Source organism: Ranitomeya imitator, chromosome 5 (assembly GCF_032444005.1).
Source record: "Ranitomeya imitator isolate aRanImi1 chromosome 5, aRanImi1.pri, whole genome shotgun sequence".
NCBI classification, from domain to species: domain Eukaryota; kingdom Metazoa; phylum Chordata; class Amphibia; order Anura; family Dendrobatidae; genus Ranitomeya; species Ranitomeya imitator.
In genome coordinates, this window is record NC_091286.1 from 548,792,929 (window position 1) to 548,812,232 (window position 19,304).

The following is a 19,304-nucleotide window of genomic DNA, read 5'->3' on the forward strand; positions in this document are numbered from 1 at the left end:
TTCTTCGGGTCAGTACGATTACAGCGATACCTCATTTAAATCATTTTTTTATGTTTTGGCGCTTTTATACGATAAAAACTATTTTATAGAAAAAATAATTATTTTTGCATCGCTTTATTCTCAGGACTATAACTTTTTTATTTTTTCGCTGATGATACTGTATGGTGGCTCGTTTTTTGCGGGACAAGATGATGCTTTCAGCGGTACCATGGTTATTTATATCTGTCTTTTTGATCACGTGTTATTCCACTTTTTGTTCGATGGTATGATAATAAAGCGTTGTTTTTTACCTCGTTTTTTTTTTTTTCTTACGGTGTTTACTGAAGGGGTTAACTAGTGGGCCAGTTTTATAGGTCGGTTCGTTACAGACGCGGCGATACTAAATATGTGTACTTTTATTGTTTTTTTTTATTGCACTGATCTGACATGCAGCGCTGCAGCCTTCACAGTGCCTGCTCTGAGCAGGCTCTGTGAAGCCACCTCCCTCAATGCAGGACCTGGATGCCGTGGCCATCTTGGATCCGGGTCCAGCAAGGAGGAAGGAGGTAGGAGACCCTCGCAGCAATGCGATCACATCGCATTGCTGCGGGGGGCTCAGGGAAGCCCGCAGGGAGCCCCCTCCCTGCGCAATGCTTCCCTATACCGCCGGCACATCACGATCATGTTTGATCGCGGTGTGCCGGGGGTTAATGTGCCGGGGGCGGTCCGTGACCGCTCCTGGCACATAGTGCCGGATGTCAGCTGCGATAGGCAGATGACACCCGGCCGCGATCGGCCGCGCTTCCCCCATGAGCGCGGCCGATCGCCTATGACGTACTATCCCGTCAGTGAGAATTAAACCCCACCCCACCTCGACGGGATAGTACGTCATATGGGATTAAGGGGTTAAGGGGTCAACACTATCATTTTTTAGTTTCTTTCTGTTTACGTAGTTAAAGAATATTTTGGGATTATTTGTACTCTCTCTGGCAATGAGTCTCTCTGTCTCAATCTTTGGTGCCTTGATTTGCTTGTTACAGAATGTATTTTTTTTTTGTTTCTGATCCCTCTACATTTACATGTGTTTTATATTTTTTGATGTGTTACTATATGACGATTTTATATTTTTGGACATAGTACTCCTTTTTTCTCTGGGTATTATTATGCTCGCATTGTGTGCACATTGCCTAAATGTCTGTCTTACCCAAGAACAATAGTGGTTCTGATCATCTCACCTACTTCCAGTTAAAAGGGTATTGTTTTTTAGTTGTGATTGTGAAGTTTTAATTTATTCCATTTTAGAGGAGCTTTGCATACTCCATGTATGATAACATTTGGCTATATGAAGCCTCCATTAGGGATAAAGAACTGTACAAGGATTTATAAAACTAGTTTAGAACTCATTTGTGCAATATTATTTTATATACATTGGTTGGCAATTGATTTTCTTATAACTGAACAATATTTCCCTTGTACATGTCACTGGAATTAAAAAAAAAATCTAGATAATTAAAGTAACAGTAGATTATCCACTGTATAATAATATTTCCAAAATTGCACATACCAGTATACTAAAAGTAATGTATATCTTCTCTGCCAATTTATTTTGAATCTTTTGTTCTTAATGGAAATTTGTCTCTAGTTATATACTTCCCAAACTGAGTGTGGCATAATTGGACTTCAAAAAATGTACTGTTATATGCCAAACACTTGAATTCCTAATATCTCAGCAGCACAGAGGCAAAATAAAAAACTAAACCAAAAAAGTTGTATCCTGCTCTGCAGCAGATATTGCATAGTGTGTCTAGTACTAAATGAGAAACTATGGTGAAAAGTCCTCTTTAAGAAGTTTTGTGACTCAAACCTCAGATGTTCTTTATTGGAGATGAGTCAGTCAAATATTTCTTGCCGAACTTCTTTCATTTACAGATTTATAGTAATAGGTTTTGCATTCCTTTTTTCCAATTTTTATCTATTGTAGCTATGGAATTGAATCGACATGGGGAAGCCTGTAGAACGACAAAGCTGAAACATTGAATTTGTATCACAAGAACAATAGCATAAATCAATTCACTTTTACCTTAACAAAATTGAGTTTTCTCCATACATGAGTGCATGTGTCTCTCAGGTTCAGATTAAGTTACAGAGACATGTCTGGAGAACGGAGTCCTATAGGATGCATAAATATGGAACCTTTGCTGGCATCAAACTCATTCTTTGCATTCTGTTTTTGATGTACGATGGGAGCATGCATGCTCTAAAGAGCACGCAATTTATTTTTATTACTGAACTTATAATTACATTCAGTTGTATATGGATGATTTTCTTCTACACCGCACTGAAACTGTCACTTTGGTGAGGTAGACATGCAGAATTACATATATACCTGTGACAAATCTAATGTAAGCTTGGTTGTCCTTCAGTTGCAACATGTTTTAGCAGTGTTGCACATTATCAAAAATACTTAGAATTTAGAATGGTTAAACTATTTTAATGAATTCCTTACAATAATTTCTTTATTAAAAGATATAAACAACTTGGGGAATTTTCTTTTACATAAATGCTTATATTTTTTGGTATGCAAATTGCCTCTTCAGAGAAAAAGAGGACTTGAATTCTATAGCGCCATCTGTTGGACATAGCGGTCCTACAAGTCACAATCAACTCTTTAATGAGTCTTGCAATTTGACTTAGGATAAAAGCCAAATCACTATGTCAATTCGCAGGCACGGTGTTTTGGGCTGTTGGCCCTTGTCAGTGCGAAGCATGAGAAATAATTTGGCTAGGTGAGAGGCTCTGGACTAGGGTCTAAGGGTTAAAGTTTCTCCTTGTGGAGAGTGACATACCATCTCTGGCTTGTTAAGATAAAGAGGCTTATTCGCCGTGCAATGCTCCTCTGGGAAATTTAATATATAAATTGGCTCTTCTGAGGCAAATATATTTAAATATATTAGTATATTAAAATATATTTTTTGCCTATTTAAATAAAACAAAATAAATTTGCAATGAAATGTTAGTAAATATTTTTCACGCTTTGGTTTACTCTACTTATATGTATCACTGAGCATGCTTGTGTTCTGTAAGGGATAAGAATGACAATTTACTGCAAGACATCCCTGGAGGTGACATTTTTCCAGGGAGAATAAATGATCAGGTGCTGAAATTACAAACAACATCATAAATGGAGGGTAAAGTCAGTACAATACATGGTGCCTTGAAAAAGTATTCACTTTTAAACATTTTTTTAATAATACACTCACAACTTTAAATATATATTATTTGGATTTTATGTGATACACCAACACAAAGTATTTGTGAAATGTAAAAAGCGAATTGATATCTGGTTTTCTGAAAATGATGAAGTGCATTTGTATCCAGCTCCCTGTAGTCTGTTTCCCCTAAATAATATCCTGAGTGACCAATTACCTCCAGAAGTCACATAATTAGTAAATAGTAAATTTAATTCACCTTTTTGTACATTATTATGGGTGTAACTACAGCTCTTCAGTGAAAGCCTCAGAGATTTGTTTGAGAAAATTAGGGATCAAACAATATCATGAAAACCAAGTAACACACCAGGCAGGTCAAGGATAAGGTTGGTTAGAAGAGTAAAGTAGGGTTATGTTATAAAATATAGCCCATGCTCTGAACATCTCACGGAGCACTGCTCAATCAATCATCCAAAATGGAAGGCGCATAGCACAACTGCAAACCTACCAAGACATAGCTGTACATCTAAACTGATAACCCAAACAAGAGCTTTAATTAGAGAAGCAGCCAAGAGACTCATGGTCACTCTGGAGGAGCTGCAAAGATCCACAGCTGAGGTGTAAGCATCTGTCCACAAGACATCTATTAGTTGAATACTCCACAAATCTGGCCTTCATAGCAGAGTGGCAGAAGAAAGCAATTTTTAAAGCCATCCATAAGAAGTCTTGTTTGCTTTTTGCAAAAAGCCATGTAGGGGGCACAGCTAGCATATGAAATAAGGTGCTCTGCTTAGATGAGACCAAAGTAGAACTTTTTGAGTTAAATTCAAACCTCTCTGTGTTATGGAGAACTAACACTATACATCACCATGAAAACACCACCTCCACCGTCAAACATGGTTTTGGCAGTATCATGCTATGGCGATGCTTTTCTTCAGCAAGTGCAGGGAGGCTGATTTGAGTTAATAGGAAGGAGGATGGAGCTAAATACAGGGCAATCAATGAGAAAAATATGTTACAGTCTGCAAGCTACTTGAGACTGGGCCATAGTTTCACTTTCTAGCAGGACAACAGTCCTTAACATACTGCCAGAGGTACAACACAATAGTTTAAATTCCACACGTCAAACTCTGGCCCACGGGCCAAATCTGGCCTGCAGGGTGAGTACATTTATTCTGTATGGAGGATTATGTGGGGCTCATTATGCTAAATGGAGCATTATGTGGGGTCATTCTACTGTATGGGGCACTATGTGGGGCCCATTATACTGTATGGAGCACCATGTGTTGCTATTATATTGTATAGAGCACGATGTTGTGCCATTATACTGTATAGAGCACTGTGTGGGGCTATTATACTGTATGGAAGGCAGTGCATGTATGAATGCATGCATACTGTATGAAGGACTAGTTGAGGCTAATATATTGTATGGAAAGCAGTTCAGGGCCATTATACTGTTTGGAGGACTATGTGGGCCCACGTTACTGTACCGAAGGCAATACAGATCCAATTATACTACATGGAACACTATGTGATGCCCATTTATACTGTACGGAGACCTTTGGAGCATCATTTTTACTGTATGTTATGTACAATATACAAAAAAGGTTGCACTCTATCGTGCTAAAGCATGTCAATGTGAAATATATGAAATTTGAATATAGCTTTTGAATACTTGGAAAAAATGAATGCGACACTTTGCACACAATTTGGCCGAATCATGTCTGCCCATCACCCAATGTCAAGGTAGTCTCAAAAGACTGATGGGTCCCTATCTATATGATTACCTCTCTTAGGCTGATGTCTGAATTCCTGGGTGATTGTGGACACCTCTCTCAGTAATTCCTCCATTTATGGGTATGTAGGAACCTGCTGTATTTAAAATCACCACATGTTGAAGGGCGGAGTGATCGGACAGTAAGCTAACATACAAATAATAAAAAAAAAATGCCTTGCACATTCAAACTAGTCTGAATAGGTGCATACCAGGAGCAACTACCTACATATACAGAAAAGTTTGCACTCTATAGTGCTAAAGCACTTTTTACTGTATGGAGGGCTTTGTGGGGATTACATTTGGGGAATCATACAATGATGGTGTCACAATACTGTGCCTAGGCGCTTGTGGGAGGGGTTATCATGCAGTTCATGTGGAGGATACTGTGGTGCAATTCACTGTGGTGGATCTCCTACTGTGTTTGGGGGGGGTCAATGTTGTTGGCATCATACTTTATTATCTGCATTATTAAAGGTTTTTTTATTAAGGATGAGCGACCGTGCTCAGTGATGCTTGGATATTATTCGAATAATAGGGGGTTCGGATGTTCTCGGCACTTGACGAGCATTTGCTGATGCTCGAATTTGAAGCTTGACTCCCCTCCCCACATGTTTGGTGCCTGTTACACAGCAAATAAGCATACGGGGATTGCCTGCGAGATACTGTAATGCCATAGCCATCTTGGTAGTGGCATTGCTATGATTTGCATGCTGCAGTTCCTCATCAATAGATATAAAAGGACTGGTGCCGCCATGCTTGGCTCACTTATCACTCTCACACTCTCTCATAAATGTCACTGGAAGTTCAACATGGCACCTCATGGCAAAGTACTCTGAAGATCTGAAAAAAAGAATTGTTGCTCTTAATAAGGATGACCTAGGTTATAACAAGATTGCCAACACACTGAAACTGAGCTGCAGCAGGGTGGCCAAGACCATACAGCGGTTCAACAAGACTTTTTACACTGAGAACTGGCCTCATCATGGTCGACTAAAGCAATTGAGTGCACATGCTCAGCTTCATATCTAGAGGTTGTCTTTTCATAATAAATGTATCATTGCTGCTAGCATTGCTGCAGATGTTTAAAAGAGTGGGGAGTCAACTTGTCAGTGCTCAGACCATACATATAGTAACATAGTAACATAGTAACATAGTTAGTAAGGCCGAAAAAAGACATTTGGCCATCCAGTTCAGCCTATATTCCATCATAATAAATCCCCAGATCTACGTCCTTCTACAGAACCTAATAATTGTATGATACAATATTGTTCTGCTCCAGGAAGACATCCAGGCCTCTCTTGAACCCCTCGACTGAGTTCGCCATCACCAACTCCTCAGGCAAGCAATTCCAGATTCTCACTGCCCTAACAGTAAAGAATCCTCTTCTATGTTGGTGGAAAAACCTTCTCTCCTCCAGACGCAAAGAATGCCCCCTTGTGCCCGTTACCTTTCTTGGTATAAACAGATCCTCAGCGAGATATTTGTATTGTCCCTTTATATACTTATACATGGTTATTAGATCGCCCCTCAGTCGTCTTTTTTCTAGAATAAATAATCCTAATTTCGCTAATCTATCTGGGTATTGTAGTTCTCCCATCCCCTTTATTAATTTTGTTGCCCTCCTTTGTACTCTCTCTAGCTCCATTATATCCTTCCTGAGCACCGGTGCCCAAAACTGGACACAGTACTCCATGTGCGGTCTAACTAGGGATTTGTACAGAGGCAGTATAATGCTCTCATCATGTGTATCCAGACCTCTTTTAATGCACCCCATGATCCTGTTTGCCTTGGCAGCTGCTGCCTGGCACTGGCTGCTCCAGGTAAGTTTATCATTAACTAGGATCCCCAAGTCCTTCTCCCTGTCAGATTTACCCAGTGGTTTCCCATTCAGTGTGTAATGGTGATATTGATTCCTTCTTCCCATGTGTATAACCTTACATTTATCATTGTTAAACCTCATCTGCCACCTTTCAGCCCAAGTTTCCAACTTATCCAGATCCATCTGTAGCAGAATACTTTCTTCTCTTGTATTAACTGCTTTACATAGTTTTGTATCATCTGCAAATATCGATATTTTACTGTGTAAACCTTCTACCAGATCATTAATGAATATGTTGAAGAGAACAGGTCCCAATACTGACCCCTGCGGTACCCCACTGGTCACAGCGACCCAGTTAGAGACTATACCATTTATAACCACCCTCTGCTTTCTATCACTAAGCCAGTTACTAACCCATTTACACACATTTTCCCCCAGACCAAGCATTCTCATTTTGTGTACCAACCTCTTGTGCGGCACGGTATCAAACGCTTTGGAAAAATCGAGATATACCACGTCCAATGACTCACCATGGTCCAGCCTATAGCTTACCTCTTCATAAAAACTGATTAGATTGGTTTGACAGGAGCGATTTCTCATAAACCCATGCTGATATGGAGTTAAACAGTTATTCTCATTGAGATAATCCAGAATAACATCCCTCAGAAACCCTTCAAATATTTTACCAACAATAGAGGTTAGACTTACTGGCCTATAATTTCCAGGTTCACTTTTAGAGCCCTTTTTGAATATTGGTACCACATTTGCTATGCGCCAGTCCTGCGGAACAGACCCTGTCGCTATAGAATCCCTAAAAATAAGAAATAATGGTTTATCTATTACATTACTTAGTTCTCTTAGTACTCCTGGGTGTATGCCATCCGGACCCAATACTGCATCAAATTGGTCTGTATGGCTGTCATCCCAGAAGGAAGCCTCTTTGAAAGATGATGCAGAAGGAAATTTGCAAACACTTTGCTGAAGACAAGTAGTCTAAGGGTACCGTCACACAGTGCAATTTTCATCGCTACGACGGTACGATCCGTGACGCTCCAGCGTCGTAACAATATCGCTCCAGCGTCGTAGACTGCTGTCACACTTTGCAATCTACGACGCTGGAGCGATAATTTCATGACGTATGTGCGATGTAGAAGCCGTTGGTTACTATGCGCACATCGTATACGATATATGTTACACCATGCGATCATGCCGCCACAGCGGGACACTAGACGACGAAAAAGTTTTAAACGATCTGCTACGACGTACGATTCTCAGCGGGGTCCCTGATCGCAGGAGCGTGTCAGACACTGCGATATCGTAACTATATCGCTCGAACGTCACAAATCGTGCCGTCGTAGCGATCAAAATTGCACTGTGTGACGGTACCCTAAGTACATGGATTATTGAAACATGTCCTGTGGTCTGATAAGGCCAAGATAAACTTAATTGGTTCAGTTGGTGTCAAGCATGTGTGGCAGCAACCAGGTGAGGATTACAAAGACGTGTGTCTTACCTAAAGTCAAATATGTTGGTGGGAGACTCGTCGTTTATGGCTGGATCAAGGTGGCCAGCTGTGGCGAGCTACAGTTCATTGAGGAAGCCTTGAATGCCAACAGTACACTGTGTATACTGAAGAAGATACGATCCCCTTCTTTCAGAAATTGGGCAGCAAGTCAGTATTCCAACATGATTATAACCACAAACACACCTCCAAGAAGACAACCACTGCCTTGTTAAAGAAACTGTGGGTAAAGGTGCTAAACTTGGACAACATGTGTCCAGACCTAAGCCATATTGAGCATCTATGGGGCATCCTCAAATTCAAGGTGGAGCAGTGCAAAATCTCTAACACCCGCACCATGACATCGTCATAGAGGAGTGGAAGAGGATTCCAGTGGCAACCTGTGAGCTCTTGTGAACTCCGTGCCAAAGAGAGTTAAGGCAGGGCTTGAAAATAATGGTGGCCACAGAAAACATTTACACTTTTGGCACAATTTGACTATTTTCATTTAGGATTGTGCTCACTTTTATTGCCAAAAGTTTAGACACTAATGGCTGGGTGTTGAGTTATTTGGACGGCACACAAAATCTACACTGTTGTACAAGCTCTACAGTGACTAGTTTATTTTGTATCAAAGTATCATATCTTCACATGAAAAGATATAATAAAATATTTCCAAAAATAAGAGGGGTGTACTAACTTTTGTGATATAGTGTGTTAGGGGTCGATTTCCCGCTTCTGCACAGGGGGAATCTCGAGCCACCTCCGCTGCGGTCTCCCATTCTTGTCCAGCCGCAGTGGAGTCTGCTCAGCAAGGACGTCGGTCCCAGCGTCTTGCTCATTCTCACTCTGTTCTGAGAGTTACTGCTGCTTCTCCAGTCTCTGCTATTAAAGTCTGTGCTGGTCAGCAGCGAGCGGACTTCTCTGGGACTAAGTCCTTGTCTGCACGTACTGAGCATGCCCAGCGTAAGGTCTCCCGTTGGAGATCGAGGGTCATGTGCTCAGGCTCTGCAGCACATTCCATTGGTCCTCTTGGCAGGTCCTAGAAGGGCAAAAGTGCTGTGGCCACTTCCTGTGCTGCTGCTATATAAACTGCGCATGACCGCACGGCCATGCGCTAGTATTGTCAAACAATTGCTAATGTGTGTATGTTGTGAGTGCAAGTCGTCCTTGGATACCCCTACCCTATAGTATGACTGTTCGCGGAAGGTGTATGGCTGCTACCTAGCGCCCGACTTATCCTACAGCACTAGTCACACATTATAGCGTCCAGTTGCTGTGACCGCCAGTACGGCGCCGTGCACTTCCTCTGTGCTTTCCTTACCCAAGCCTGGGTGGTTAGTGGCGTTCGTCATTGCGGCACTGCATGCTCTTCTGTTTCATTTCACACCCAGTTGCGGTGTTGCGCCAACAAGGGTCTAATCGGACTTCAATCCCAGTTGGGGTTGAGTTCGCTGACTACTTGCTCGCGCTTTAGGTGCGGTACCGCGGTCGTGTGCCTTAACAGGATTGCTTCTTTCACGCTGGGTGAGGTTAACCCACGCGTGTATACTCTAGTGTACCGCCATATAGTCTGCTAATTGCTAGCAGCAGGTTTTCACCTGCACGGTGGACCCCGGACTGCGAACGCATCTATACTATCTGTCTTGGTGCGTTCCGCCAGTCCTAACATAGTGTAAAAGCTATTTTATATTTCTTCAAGATATTTTTCTGTATGAGAACCTTGATCCAAGTAGTGATTTGGCATTTCCCTGAAAAATCCTTCTATTACATTTGAAAATTAGTTTTAATTACAGTTTAAAAAAAGAATCAAACAACCTTAGGGAAACTCATCAACCTTCAGAAATTACAAGAGAGAAAAAATGCAAAATATATACATCCTATAGCTGATGGGTGACTCAATAAATGAGCTCTAATATGATTAGTCAGTCTATCAGTAGGGAAAACACAAACTAATTTCACCTCCCACGCTCAATTGCCATCTGAGCAAAACATTGTCATTAAGTTATTAGCAAATGTAATATAAAATAACTGGGATTTGCTTTCAAAATAGCTATTCAGAAGATTTACCCTACATATAGTAAAGGCTGGAATACAGAACACAATGGACTGATGTATTTCATTGTTTCTTTACATAATGAAACCAAAAATTATAGTATTATCACATGAGTGCTGTTTTGTAAGTCAGTATGTCATCCTGCTAAGGATTATTATCCTTGCTAATCATAAATCTGTATTAAAACATCCTTATGAATATAAATTTATGAGTAATTAACATTGGTCAACGCTGGCTCCAAGTTCAAGTAAGCTCGAAATAGAGAGTTATAGCTATTTGTGAGTGTGGGTCCACATGAGGAGCCTTTTGTGGGCCAAGTCACTTCTGCTTGTGTGTAAGAAAAGCAAACAAATTATGGTCTTCACCAGTGTTCCCCAAATCTAGTCTTCAAGTGCCACCAACAGATCCTGTTTTTAGGATTTCTTTAGTATTGTACAGTTGATGGAATTATAACTAGTGATGAGCGAATATACTCGTTACTCGAGATTTCTCGAACATGCTCGGGGATCCTCCAAGTATTTTTTAGTGCTCAGAATTTTAGTTTTTCTTGCCGCAGCTGAATGATTTACATCTGATAGCCAGCTTAAGTACATGTGGGGATTCCCTAGCAACCAGGCACCCCCACATGTACTTATGCTGGCTATCAGATGTAAATCATTCAGCGGCGACAAGAAAAACTAAAACTCCGAGCGCTAAAAAGTACTCGGAGGACCCCCGAGCATGCTCAAGAAATCTCGAGTAATGAGTATATTCGCTCATCACTAATTATAACAAATGGAATACTAAGGAAATTATCCCCAAAACATGATTTGTTGGTGGCTCTTGAGGACTGGAATATGGGAACACTGTTCTATGCTACACATTTCAGACCAAGAAAAATAAATAGTCCTTAACACATACTTTAAAAACTGTTGAATTGCAGGTGCAGATCAATTATTAAATTAGAATTAAAAGTATTTTTGTTTATCTTTTAGACTGGGAAAAACGTATTGAATACAACCTTGGTTCGGCAAGTGTTGCGTTATTTCCTAATATTCACTTGGAGACCTGTGATGGACCTGTGTCTTCTGTTCGTACTAGCATTGAATTCCAGACCAATCATAATGGAAAAGGCTGTGACCGTGAAACTTATTTTGACACATCCTTGCAGAACTTATGTGGTAAGTAGACCGTTATGTCATGATACATCCTCTTTATGACATTATTTATTTTGGAGTTACAGATCTTTTATAGAATTGTTTTCAAAATGTCTTCAAAATGTGAAAGGAATTAAGATATTTTCTCCATTTAGTATAAATTTAAATCCTTTTTGTCCAATGATGAGTCAGTGTGACCTTCACATTCCATCTCCCAGTTACAGTGGGGAAAAAAGTATTTAGTCAGCCACCAATTGTGCAAGTTCTCCCACTTAAAAAGATAAGAGAGGCCATCCTTGTGAAGACTTACAGAAAACGTTTGACCTCTGTCGTTGCCAACAAAGCATGTATAAGTAAATCTTGAGGTGAACTTTTGTTAATGACGAAATACTTATTTTCCACCATAATTTGCAAAATAAATCTTGCCAAATCAGACAAGGTGATTTTCTGGATTTGTTTTCTCACTTTGACTCTCATAGTTGTGGTCTAATGATGTCAATTACAGGCCTCTCTCATCTTTTTAAATGGGAGAACTTGCACAATTGGTGGCTGACTAAAAGCTTTTTCTCCCCTGTATCTAAAGTGGCAGGAAAGTTGTTAGCATTAGAGAATTCCAGAGCATCCCATGATATCATGGACAGGATATTAATTAATATCAATTTGCTGGCTATAAAACTTTTTATTCACTGCTACAATACTTCAGTGAAATTCCTTTATTGTTATGGGTTTACAATGTTAGGCAGATTCGCTAAACCAAAGGTCAACTGAGCAGCATGAACCGGAGTAGTTGATGAAGCAGTACTGGACTGGACAGATGGTATGAGAAAAAGTAAAGATGTGATGCTAGTCATTACTCATGGACAGTCCATGAGGCAGAAGAGTTAAGGTACCTTCACACTCAGCGACATTGCAGCGATACCGACAATGATGTCGATCCCTGCAGCATCGCTGTTTGGTCGCTGGAGAGCTGTCACACAGACAGCTCTCCAGCGACCAATGATGCCGGTAACCAGGGTAAACATCGGGTTACTAAGCACAGGGCCGCGCTTAGTAACCCGAAGTTTACCATGGTTACCATCGTAAAAGTAAAAAAAACTAACACTACATACTTACCTTCCCGCTGTCTGTCCCCGGCGCTGTGCTTTCCTGCACTGACTGAGCACAGCGGCCGGAAAGCAGAGCGGTGACGTCACCGCTGTGCTTTCCGGCTGGCCGGCGCTCACAGCCAGTGCAGAGAAGCACAGCGCCGGGGACAGACAGCGGAAGGTAAGTATGTAGTGTTTTTTTAACTTTTACGCTGGTAACCAGGGTAAACATCGGGTTACTAAGCGCGGCCCTTCGCTTAGTAACCCGATGTTTACCCTGGTTACCAGTGAAGACATCACTGAATCGACGTCACACACGCCGATTCAGCGATGTCTGCAGGGAGTCCAGCGACGAAATAAAGTGCTGGACTTTCTGCAGCGACCAACGACATCACAGCAGGATCCTGATCGCTGCTGCGTGTCAAACTGAAATATCGCTAGCCAGGATGCTGCAACATCACGGATCGCTAGCGATATCGTTCAGTGTGACGGTACCTTTAGACATTCTGGGGTCAATACGAAGATAGTATGTAGATAACCAAGGGAAAAGACAAAAGTGTTTGTCAGGTCACAGTCCAGGGTCAATAACAAGAGATAGTGGATCAAAAGCCGAAGGACAAGACATATGGGTAGTCAGAACACAGTCCAAAGAGTCAGGCAATAGAAGGTCAGAACTCAGAGCAACAGAATCAGGCTAACACTCACCAAAAAGCACACACTACATCTGGCAGGGATCAGGGGCAGACAACTCAGTTAAGTAGCAATGTGATTACCAGAACACTGAACAACTGCAGAAAGTTGTGCATGCCCCAGTCACAGATTGGACAGCAGAGCTGTTAATAAAGTCACCAACAGCCCAGCAAGCCCATCACAGTATTGGACACCCAAGCTGTCAATCAAGACACAGACAGCTCAGCAGCACAGTTTCCATAGAACAGCATAGCAGTCATTCACTGAGCAGAGCAATCGTGACAGAAGACCAATTAAGTTGGACATGAAGAATGACACATAAATAAGCAGAGCTGGGATTGCTTTATGTAACAGAGTTGAGTGTGTGGACAGTATCTTGAATCAGCAGGAATGATTATTCATCAGACAAGTACTTTGTTCAACAGAGTTGAGGGAGTAGACAGCACCATGGATCAGCATAGTAAGGCAGACACAAGGAGGGGCAGAAGGCACACTAACATGTGCAATTGAAAAAGACACAAATATGATGATGGGGTGCAACACCTAGTATGGGTAATGACCATGAACTGAGAAGAGAAAAGACCATACAAAAATTGGTGTGCACATCCACATAAATAGCTATAAATAGAAATCTTTATTTTGACACCTTAGACACAACAAACATTAAAAACACTTAAAAACCATGTATAATCACATGGCAAATGAATCACACCCCTGAGACTAGAATTAACAAAGCGATGAAGAATGCATGTGCTACAAATGAGCCGCAAGATATCCACAATATTGCAGACAGAGCGGAACATGCATGTTCACAAATGTGGCATAATGAATATTAGAAAAGATGTAAATTACAAATAGTAGACCGACTGAGACGTCATGCTCCCAATAATATTATACCCAAACTGCAATACATCCTCTGAGTATATATGTACTGGGATATAATCAATAAAATTGTACCCAAACAACAAGGCATATATGTAAGGAACCAAAATGTCTCCAGGTCTGGAAATGAGCCTGGTTAGACATAGATAATGGTGAGAAATCCCATAGAATTAGACCAAAAAGCTGTGATGTATAGAACCTGATAGTATGCAACCTGAGGGTACAAAAAGATGTAAAAGAGAATGGTGGTTGGCTGAGTAGCGATATTGCGGCCACCTGGTAGGTTCAAAAGAGGCTTATATGGGCAGCCAAAGAAAGTATGCAGTCCCAGTGATGAAGAGGTGTGGGGGAGGCCCCACACGTATCGCTGCAGCTTCGTCAGGGGAACTTCATTTTGGTTTCTTATATATATGCCTTGAGCTTAGGGTACAATTTTATTGATTATATCCCAGTACATATACGTTCAGAGGATGTGTTGCAGCTTCGGTATAATATTATTGGGAGCATGATGTCTCATGCTCATTTGTAGCATAAAATTTAAGAAAACAATATAATGCCAAATAGGATCTCAATTTAAATATCATAAACTATCCTAAAATAATGAATCTTTATTTATAAATACAAAGAACCTACACATTGGTTCACACCACAAAAAAAGGACAAGAATCACAAAAGCAGAACAATGTGCTCAGAACTCAACACTAAGTTTAAAAATGGGGTGTACTGTGTATCCCTAGTGAGTACTACACTTACAGCCTACCTATCTGTGGAGGTTGGCACCCTACGGGGAAGCGTTATGGCGCCCCCACTCCGCGGCGGCTGTCCCTGGGTTACTGATGCACCCTACAATAGCCACGGGACACCCACTACCCACAGCCTAGGGCCCACTGCAGGCTAGACAGAGTTACTCCTATACTAAGGGAACACTAGATCCCCACAGAATAAAAACAAATGTGAAGAACACATAAGGCAAATCGATACTGACATATTCGTTGGGGAGTACTTATAGGGGCACAGTCTTATATAGGTACATACTGCCAGTCGTGGCAGATCCCATTGACTATGGCTGAACCCGTAGAGCAGTGTCACCCACAAATGCGTACATGTGCAATCACATATCCCGGTACTATGTTATAAGCACTTATCTCCCTCTATACGTCGTTTGCCCCAGACCACAGCGCCTCTACGCGTTTCGCCCTACTGTGCCCCTATAAGTACTCCCCAATGAATACATCAGTATCGATTTGCCTTATGTGTTCTTCACATTTGTTTTTATTCTGTGGGGATCTAGTGTTCCCTTAGTATAGGAGTAACTCTGTCTAGCCTGCAGTGGGCCCTAGGCTGTGGGTAGTGGGTGTCCCGTGGCTATTGTAGGGTGCATCAGTAACCCAGGGACAGCCGCCGCGGAGTGGGGGCGCCATAACGCTTCCCCGTAGGGTGCCAACCTCCACAGATAGGTAGGCTGTAAGTGTAGTACTCACTAGGGATACATAGCACACCCCATTTTTAAACTTAGTGTTGAGTTCTGAGCACATTGTTCTGTTTTTGTGATTCTTGTCCTTTTTTTGTGGTGTGAACCATCATTTGTAGCATATGCATTCTTCATTGCTTAGATAATTTGGTTCATTGCTGTTTATGTCCAATGTAATTCTACTCTCATGGGTGTGGTTCATTTTCCATGTGATTATACATGTTTTTTAAGTGTTTGTACCATTTGTTGTGTCTAAAGGCCCCTTCACATTAAGCGACGCTGCAGCGATACCGACAACGGTCCGGATCGCTGCAGCGTCGCTGTTTGGTCGCTGGAGAGCTGTCACACATACCGCTCTCCAGCGACCAACGATGCCGGTAACCAGGGTAAACATCGGGTAACTAAGCGCAGGGCCGCGCTTAGTAACCCGATGTTTACCCTGGTTACCATGCTAAAAGTAAAAAAAAAAAACCACTAGATACTTACCTAACGCTGTCTGTCTGTTCTCCAGCGCTGTGCTCTGCACTCCTCCTGTACTGGCTGTGAGCCGGAAAGCAGAGCGGTGACGTCACCGCTCTGCTTTCCGGCTCCCAGACAGTACAGGAGGAGAGCAGAGAAGCAGAGCGCAGCGCTGGAGGACAGACAGCGGTAGGTAAGTATCTAGTGTTTGTTTTTTTTTACTTTTAGCATGGTAACCAGGGTAAACATCGGGTTACTAAGCGCGGCCCTGCGCTTAGTTACCCGATGTTTACCCTGGTTACCAGTGAAGACATCGCTGGATCGGTGTTACACACGCCGATCCAGCGATGTCAGCAGGAGTCCAGCGACGAAATAAAGTTCTGGACTTTATTCAGCGACCAACGATCTCCCAGCAGGGGCCTGATCGTTGGTCGCTGTCACACATAACGATTTCATTAACGATATCGTTGCTACGTCACAAATAGCAACGATATCGTTAACAATATCGTTATGTGTGAAGGTACCTTTAGGTGTCAAAATAAAGATTTCTATTTATAGCTATTTATGTGGACGTTCACACCATTTTTTGTATGGTCTTTTCTCTTCTCAGTTCATAGTAAGGCAGACAGGCATTTTCTTGCAACAGAGGTAAGTGAACTGGCAGCACTTGTATAATCTGAGATGAGTATGCATATGCAGAAAGTTATTTTGATGGAACAGAGTTGGAATAGTAGAGAAGCATGTAGCTTGATGCAGAACACTCGAGGAACTGTGGAGAGCACCTTCGAATAGAATAGACGAGCATGTTGACAGGTGTTTTTATACAGAAATTAGGGTACAAAATAACCTTGAAGTACTACAGACAAGCTGACAATCAGACACTTTGGTAAAGAGAGTTGAAAGTGTGGATAGCATTCAGAAACAGCTGAGCAAAGTAGATAATCAAGCACCTGGGTGTAGCTGATTTGGATAGAAAGTGGATACACTCCTTGATAGCAGAGAATAGAGTCTTCACTACCACCTGAATACTGAAAGGTACATGCCAAATAACCCTAGCACAGAGAAAGACAGTCAGAGGGAAGGAAGAAGCAGGGCCCCAGTGCTGGTGAGGTGACAGAACAGGTGAATAATGCAAAGAATTTCCCTTCAGTTTTAGTGAGCTTCATCAATTATACTTCAGTTCATGTTGTTTTATTCTGAGTGGAGGTTAAAATCTGAAATCGGATAATCCAAACCAGGGTGTTAATTTTTCACTACTGTGCTCCTTTCCAAAATCTGAAATAGCGCTGCCCCCATCTGACATATACTCAGTGGTGGTTTTAAAGGGAGGGAAACTGGGCAATTACTCAGGGCCCCCACTCTCCTAAGGGCACTCAGTCAGTGACATGCCGATAACAGCGGCAGACCACACAGCCGATATTGGGCCCTTGAGTCCAGGGAGCCCAATGTCAGTGTATGGAGCACTATGGGTTGCATTATGCTATATGGAGGACTATAGGGAGTGTATAATACTATACGGAGGAGTATAGGGAGTGCATTACACTTTATGGAGGGCAATGGGGCCCATTATACTTTATGGAAGGAAATGTGGGGACCATTATAATATTTGGAGGGCTAGGTGGAACTCATACTATACGCAAGGCCGTGTGGAGAACATTATAATATTTGGAGGGCTATGGGGAGGCCAGTATAATATTTGGAGGGCCATTATAGTATATGGAGGACTATGTGGAGGCCAGTTTAATAATTGAGTGGCTATGTGGGGGCAATTATACTATATGGAGAGCTATGTGGAGGCCATTATACTGTATGCAAGCAATTATGCAGTGTGAAGATTTGAGTGTGATCCATTATACTGTGTGAAGGGCAGTGTGGGGTCCATAAAACTGTAGGGCAGTGTGAATGCCAATTTTACTGTTTGAAGTGCCATGTTGGGTCCATTAAACTATGTGCCTGTATGTATGTGCTCCTTCCTTTAATGTGTCAGCATGTATGTGCTCCATATGTCCATATGTATGGACTCCATCCATGCATGAGTCAGTATGTTTGTGCGCCGTCCATGTATGTGTCGGTATGTAATGCTCCGTGCATCCATGCATCTGTATGTAGGTGCTCTGTGTATACATGTATCTGTATGTATGTGCATGTGTGCTGTATATAAATAAATACCAGTAGCACAGACTTGAGTCTGTGTAAGGTATAAAGATCAGCAATCACCCAACGAACAAGCGAAATACTGCCTATTCATTGGCTGATTGGAATATTTATGCTGGAATAAAAATCATTGTTCTCAGCAACACATTAATGGGTGGAAACTGTAGATTTGCTGTTCATAACATGATACTGTATGAGGATGAGGACATATTGATCTATTAGTGATTGTTCTGTCCCCATCATTCTTCCTCAGCCGATGTAAAGAGGCCGGGAAACATGCACCAAAGGACTTCAATATTGTAGATTGTGCTCGTTTAATGGCCTGAACTCGGCCTAAGTTAATCCAACATAAATGTCTTTGTGATGCTGCAGTATGTTCGCATTTTGGGCCCTACTGTAAAGTTTTGACTAGGGCCCCACTTTGCCTAAAACAGTCCCTGGACATACTATTCATCATGCACCAGGACCCTGGTGTGAATACTTCCACTTACTCTAGATTTGTCCCTGGTCCTAATCAGAAAAAGCTTTTAATGAGGCAATCCCATAAACATCATTTTTCACTCACTCAGGAGAGATGCTAATTATGCAAATTGTCTCTTCAGAGAGGAAGAGAACTAGAACTCTAGTGCCACCTATTGGAAAGTAGCAATCCTACAAGTCAATGTCGACCCTTTAATGAGCCTTGTCACATGAATTAGGATAATAGCCAAACCAGAATCTCAATTGCAGACATTGTGTTTCGAGGTACTGCCCCTCATCAGTGCAAAGTGGAGATCTGGTTTGGGTTTGTGAGAGGCGTCCAACCGATATCCAAGAAGTATCGTTTCTCCTTGCGGAGAATGACATGCTAAGTATTTGGCTTGGCTATTATCCTTAGTCATGTGACAAGGCTCATTAAAGGGTCGACATTGCCTTGTAGGGTTGCTACCTTCCAATAGGTGGCACTAGAGCTCTAGTTCTCTTCCTCTCTGAAGAGACAATTTGCATAATTAGCATATTTCCCAGAGGAGCATTGCAGCTTTAAGTCTCCTCATCTTGGCATGCTTAGCATGTCAATCTCTGCAAGGAGAAGCGATACTTTTTAGG

General features: G+C 41.8%; 1 protein-coding gene across 1 annotated transcript in view; it reads left to right on the top strand.

The window, feature by feature from the left end:
- CLSTN2 (calsyntenin 2) overlaps window positions 1-19,304 on the top strand; it is a 1,726,577-nt gene that overhangs the window by 1,256,564 nt on the left and 450,709 nt on the right. Inside the window, exon 6 of the mRNA XM_069727627.1 lies at window positions 11,316-11,501. Within this exon, the coding sequence (XP_069583728.1) occupies window positions 11,316-11,501 (186 nt within the window). The remainder of the gene's footprint in view (window positions 1-11,315; window positions 11,502-19,304) is intronic.